The sequence below is a fragment of the Moschus berezovskii genome, chromosome 17, assembly GCF_049115385.1.
Source record: "Moschus berezovskii isolate FMDL1 chromosome 17, NW_MosBer_1.0, whole genome shotgun sequence".
NCBI classification, from domain to species: Eukaryota; Metazoa; Chordata; class Mammalia; order Artiodactyla; family Moschidae; genus Moschus; species Moschus berezovskii.
In genome coordinates, this window is record NC_142476.1 from 12,950,236 (window position 1) to 12,956,471 (window position 6,236).

The 6,236-nt window shown below is 50.8% G+C and overlaps 1 protein-coding gene across 2 annotated transcripts; it reads left to right on the forward strand.

Annotated features, from left to right (window-relative positions):
- The first annotated feature begins 452 nt into the window (after nucleotides 1–452).
- On the forward strand, nucleotides 453–5,458 carry ZNF281 (zinc finger protein 281). Of its 2 annotated transcripts, none has more exons than XM_055418957.2 (2): nucleotides 453–583; nucleotides 713–5,458. In XM_055418957.2, the coding sequence occupies exon 2, from the start codon at nucleotides 731–733 to the stop codon at nucleotides 3,350–3,352; it is 2,622 nt and encodes an 873-aa protein (XP_055274932.1). In that variant the 5' UTR covers nucleotides 453–583; nucleotides 713–730; the 3' UTR covers nucleotides 3,353–5,458. The 2 variants fall into 2 exon arrangements, with proteins under 2 accessions (XP_055274932.1, XP_055274933.1); XM_055418958.2 differs by having other exon boundaries at nucleotides 717–5,458.
- Nucleotides 5,459–6,236: the final 778 nt, after the last annotated feature.

Here is a 6,236-nt window from a genome sequence, read left to right on the forward strand (position 1 = left end):
ACGGTACCTCTCTCCGCTGCGGTTTCAAAGCGGGCCCCTCCCACAAATGCAGGGCGTCCGCGCCCATGACTAAAGAGTGTGCCGGCCCAGGAGGGGCGCCCGTCTCGGACCCCGAGCCCTGGACGCCCCCTGCGAGGCAGGCAGAACCCGCGGCGCCCCGAGGGTCCCCGGGTCCGCGCCGGAATTCGGCTGCGACAGCCGGCCGCAAGCCGCACCCGCCGCCGGCGCAGCCCGCAGCCTCGCGTCCCCCGCGGCCTCCCGCCGCCGCCGCGCAGCCGCACTGCCCGCAGCCCGCCCGGCGCGCGGCCCCGCCAATCGCGCCCGGCCGCCCCGGGCCGCCCCTGCCGAGGGGCTCGCCCCGCCCAACCGCCCGCGTGATTGACGGGCGGCCGGGCGGAAGCCGCCGCGCAGGCGCGCTGGCCGGCGCCGCGGCCCTCGGGCCGGGTCGCCGAGCTCCCGGCAGGCTCCGCGCCGCGGCTGCGCAGTGCCGCGCAGGCTTTTAATTCCATTGTGGAGAGGACGGCGTTATTTTTATTAACCGGAGGCGGCGGCTGCGGCGGCGGCGGCGGCGGCGGCGGGACCCGTAAGTGCGGGGCGCGGGCGCGGGCGGCGGCGGGCGGGCGCGGGCCGGGGGCGCGGGCGCGGGCGCGGGCGGCGGGCGGGCGGGGGCGCCGCGGCCGGCGGCCGGCCCACTCGTCTCTCCTCTCCTCAGCCAGGCCTGCTCCGGGGCATGAAAGTCGGCAGCGCGTTCCTGAGCGGCGGCGGCGGCGGCGCGGGCAGCGGCGGGCGGGCGGAGATGGAGCCCAGCTTCCCGCCGGGCATGGTGATGTTCAACCACCGGCTGCCCCCGGTCGCCAGCTTCGCGCGGCCGGCGGGCGCGGCCGCCCCTCCCCCGCAGTGCGTGCTGGCCGCCGCCCCGGCCGCGGCCCCGGCCGCCGAGCCCCCCCCGGCGCCCGCCCCGGACGTGACTTTCAAGAAGGAGCCGGCGGCGCCCGGCGCGGCCTTCCCGGCGCAGAGGACCTCCTGGGGCTTCCTGCAGTCGCTCGTCAGCATCAAGCAGGAGAAGCCGGCCGACCCCGACGAGCCGCCGGGCGCCCCCCACCCCCACTACGGGGGGCTGTTCGCGGGCGCCGACGAGCGGGCGGCGGGGCTGGGCGGCGGGGACGGCGGCGGCGCGGGCGTCATCCAGGACCTGAGCGCCCTGCACCCGCCGCCGCCCGCCCCGCACCCACACCCGCACCCGCGCGACGTGCTGCTCGGCCGGACTGACGACCCCCGCGGCCCCGAGGAGCCCAAGCCGGACGCGAGCGTCAAGAAGGCCAAGAGGCCAAAGCCAGAATCTCAGGGAATCAAAGCCAAGAGGAAGCCGGGCGCCTCTTCCAAGCCGCCGCCGGCGGGGGACGGGGAGGGCGCCGTGCTGTCCCCGAGCCAGAAGCCCCACGTCTGCGACCACTGCAGCGCGGCGTTCCGCAGCTCCTACCACCTGCGCCGGCATGTCCTCATCCACACGGGCGAGCGGCCCTTCCAGTGCGGCCAGTGCAGCATGGGCTTCATCCAGAAGTACCTGCTGCAGCGGCACGAGAAGATCCACAGCCGCGAGAAGCCCTTCGGCTGCGACCAGTGCAGCATGAAGTTCATCCAGAAGTACCACATGGAGAGGCACAAGCGCACGCACAGCGGAGAAAAGCCATACAGATGCGACACTTGCCAGCAGTACTTCTCCAGGACTGACCGGCTGCTGAAGCACAGGCGCACGTGCGGGGACGCCCTGGGCAAGGGGGCGCCCAGCGCGGAACCGGGGTCCTCCGGCAGCCACAGCGGCGTGGGTAACCTGGCTGTGTTGTCTCAGGGAAATACCAGTTCTTCGAGGAGAAAAGCGAAGTCCAAGAGCCTTGCCGTTGAGAGCAAGGAGCCCAAGACGGGGAAAGCGAATGAATCCCACCTGTCCAACAGTATAAACATGCAGAGTTACTCCGTAGAGATGCCTACTGTGTCTTCCAGTGGAGGCATCATTGGCCCTGGCATAGACGAACTCCAGAAGAGGGTGCCAAAACTGATTTTCAAGAAAGGAAGCAGGAAGAGTACCGATAAGAACTACCTGAATTTTGTGTCACCGTTACCAGACCTGGTTGGGCAGAAGTCCTTGTCCGGGAAAGCCAGCGGCTCCCTTGGCATCGTGTCAAACAGTAGCGTGGAGACCATTGGTCTCCTCCAGAGTACAGGTGGCAAACAAGGTCAGATAAGCAGTAATTACGATGATGCCATGCAGTTCTCAAAGAAAAGAAGATACCTACCAACCGCCAGCAGCAACAGTGCCTTTTCTGTGAACGTGGGACACATGGTGTCCCAGCAGTCCGTCATTCAGTCCGCGGGCGTCGGTGTCCTGGACAGTGAGGCCCCGTTGTCCCTTATTGACTCCTCTGCCCTGAACGCGGAGATTAAGTCTTGTCATGACAAGTCAGGAATTCCTGACGAGGTTTTACAGAGTATTTTGGATCAGTACTCCAACAAGTCGGAGAGCCAGAAGGAGGACCCCTTCAGCATAGCGGAGCCACGAGTGGATCTGCATGCCTCAGGAGAACACTCGGAGCTGGTTCAAGAGGAAAATTTGAGCCCCGGCACCCAGACTCCTTCAAATGACAAGGCGAGCATGTTGCAAGAATACTCCAAATACCTCCAACAGGCTTTTGAAAAATCCACGAATGCAGGTTTTACTCTGGGACATGGTTTCCAGTTTGTCAGCCTGTCTTCACCTCTCCACAACCACACTTTATTTCCAGAAAAACAGATATACACTACGTCTCCTTTGGAGTGTGGTTTCGGCCAGTCTGTTACCTCAGTGTTGCCATCTTCTTTGCCAAAGCCTCCTTTTGGGATGTTGTTTGGGTCTCAGCCAGGTCTTTATTTATCCGCTTTGGATGCCACACATCAGCAGTTGACACCTTCCCAGGAGCTGGACGACCTGATAGATTCTCAGAAGAATTTAGAGACGTCGTCAGCCTTCCAGTCCTCATCTCAGAAACTGACTAGCCAGAAGGAACAACAGAAAAACTTAGAGTCCTCAACAAGCTTTCAGATTCCATCTCAGGAGTTAGCTAGCCAGATAGATCCTCAGAAAGACGTAGAGCCTAGAACAACGTACCAGATTGAGAACTTCGCCCAAGCGTTTGGTTCTCAGTTCAAGTCGGGCAGCAGGGTGCCAATGACCTTCATCACTAACTCTAACGGAGAAGTGGGCCATAGAGCACGGACCTCAGTGTCAGATTTCTCAGGGTTTACAAACATGATGTCTGATGTTAGTGAGCCATGCAGCACCAGAGTGAAGACCCCCACCAGCCAGAGTTACAGGTGAGGTCCCAGGAGTGACCAGGCTGGAGGTCTTCTAATGTAATTTTGTTTTATTTTGAGAACACTGCCATTGGAATGTTTATACACGATCCTATTAAGAATAATGTAATGCCCTTTCAATGCAACTTTTCATATTTAGTTTATTTTGTTAGTGTGATTTTAGCTGTTTGTATTATGATTTTTAATCAAAATCAATAGATGAAAATAGTTTGACATTCGAAGTGACAATGTTTAGCAATCAAATTTACATGTATAGATTGTCAGGGAATAGCCCAAAAGTTTTAAATGCAAAAAAAAAAAAAAAATCACACAAAAAAACCAAAACAAACAAAAAAAAACCCACAAAAAAAAAAAAAACTTTGTTGCTAGGATTAAGGTTATTCTAATTGCTTTACTCTCAGGAAAGTGTAATAACGCATGGGAATTCTGTACGTTATCACTGTAATGGAATATCCAATTTACAGATAGTATGATAATACATTTCATCACATAAGTAAGGGATCGAAAACATTTCAAATTGCTCTATCTGGGCTGATGTGATATACGTTTCATCATTTAAGGGATCGAAAACATTTCAGTTTGCTGTCTCTATCTGGGCTGATCCAAAATTCTGAGATGTTGGCTACCTATATTTTGTTGCAGCTTTTAAATGTACTCTGATCTTCCAAACCACATTCATTCCAGCCTGGTAGAACAAATATTCTTGGATCTTTGATCAAAGCCTGGAATGATAGCTTTAATAAGAGAAGGAAAAGAAAAAGCACCCTCTCCTTATCCCAGCTGTAAGAAGGCTGTGACTCCATCCAGAGCTGATGGGCACAGTATTAAAACCCACGTGGTTAGTTGGTTCCAGTATTAGAACCCAAGTTGGAATTGCATACTTCTTTGAGGTTTGGGGTGTGTGGTATTTATACATGGCCTAAAAACATTGTTCTCTGTCTGTTATTACATGTCACCCACACTTCTGGGGGAGTTTATGTTATTTTGGTTCTTAACCTGTCCTCTCTTAAAGAGTTCTAGGCCTTCCTGGTTCCCTCTTCTCCCTGTCTGAACAGTTCCAATTTTAGAATGATTGACATTCCAATGCATGATTTGTCGTGCATTTTCTATGCCTTATGGCACCCAAACACCAAACAATAGGTCAAACACCCGCCTCCCCCGTTTTAAAAAAGAGCCCTCACAGACGTCCATGTGTAATAAAGCCCCACATACTTGGAGCTGTGGATATTAATAAGGTGGTAATTCCAACTGGTGACAGAGCCGATGAGGGTTAAGAGTATCTCCTTTAGTAACGGCCGACATCAGCACCTCTTCGTGAAATTGCAGCCTGTGTAATGTACATGTTAAAAGGGTGCGTTAGTCAGTATTGTAGAAGGGTCCTGTAAAGTCATCCAAACTTGCTTTGAACGCTAATTGCCATTTGAAGTCACTGGTAGACAGTGGCTCTGCTCTAAACCACTTTTTAGCAATTGTATTTTTTTCCTGATTATATTTTTAATGTACTTTGATGTTTATGCTGATGAGTTTTTTATGTACTTTTGGTGATGTTTCAGTCTTACGTACTCTTCTGACGTCAGAAAAGTACCACTGGTTGTTTGCAGTCTTATTGTGTAATCAGCCTACCACAGGCTTCCATGTATAATAAAGTAATTAATATTGTGCAAGTGTAAAACACTTCTGTTATGAAAGCAGTGTTTGGAAAATGAGAAATTATTTAAAATGGTTACAAAATAGTTAATTTCCTATCCCCACTTTCCTCTTCTAAAGGTCTGCTTTACCAGCAAAAGGGTCACTTATTGGTCATTGCAAGATTCTTAGAAAATGTGTTTAATCCTCTTAAATACACTCAGTACTAAAAAGTCTGTATTATTTTGGTGAGTGCCGTAAGTTCTGTTGGGTACAGAGTACAAGCTGTAATCAGAGGATGGAGAGGACCTTTCCCACTGTATCTCTTGAGCTGTATGATTTTTTTCTCCAGTGTTTTGTTTTATACAGGTTTTGAATTCCTTTAACTTTTATTGTGTGTACTGAATACTGCATATGTACTATTCTGATTGTTTGCTCTAGTTTACTACCAATAAAAGACCTGTTAATCACAAAATCGAAGAAAGGAGATATCACTTAATATCCAGTCACATTTTTCAGGTTTTTCTTTTAAATACATTTCATAAGATATTCATGTCAGTAGTATAACCTGCAGTTTAGGGACTGGAATTTTATGTCTGTGTGTTTTTAACTTGAGTGTTTCATGTTTCTAGGTTTTATTTTATTTGAAAATTGGTTGAATATTTTCTTCAATTTGAGGCGTATGCAACAGTAGAAACTTAATAGTATGGAAGTTAGAACATGTTTTATGGAAATGTGGTTAGCCATCCCAAATATTATTCCAGAGAGATTATTTTGTTGAGGTTTCATTTTAAATCAGATATCAGTATCTTTGGGTTCTAGGTGCATCCTTTTTAACTCCAGAAGATTGTAATAAAAGAACAGTATGACACAAAAGTGGCCCTGAGCATTTTTAGTAGGGAAGAAAACAGATTGTTAAGTCGTAGTTTGACAGTGTTTCAAGAAGTTGTGAGTATAGATGTTAGAGGGAGAGAGCCAAGACATGTAAATACTGAGGATGCAGAAAAGGTTTGAAAGTTAGCATGTATGTTAAGTTTTAAAGATAAAGGGGAAAAATTGTAGGTGTATGTAAAATCTGTGAGAAAATTATGCTTTGAAATTCAGAGGGTAGAGTAGGTCTTTGAGGCCTTGCTTTTTTGTATATGATACTATGTAGAGAAAAGACACATTTGTGTTAAGCATAAATTTGGATTTCTCTGTAGAGAGGCTATCTACTTGTGGAGCCATATAATTAGGGAAAGTGAATTTGTTTTCTCTTTGCC

Bases quoted from the DNA above. Each gene is read 5' to 3' on its own strand.
- ZNF281 (XM_055418957.2), top strand. From the start codon at position 731: ATGAAAGTCGGCAGCGCGTTCCTGAGCGGCGGCGGCGGCGGCGCGGGC.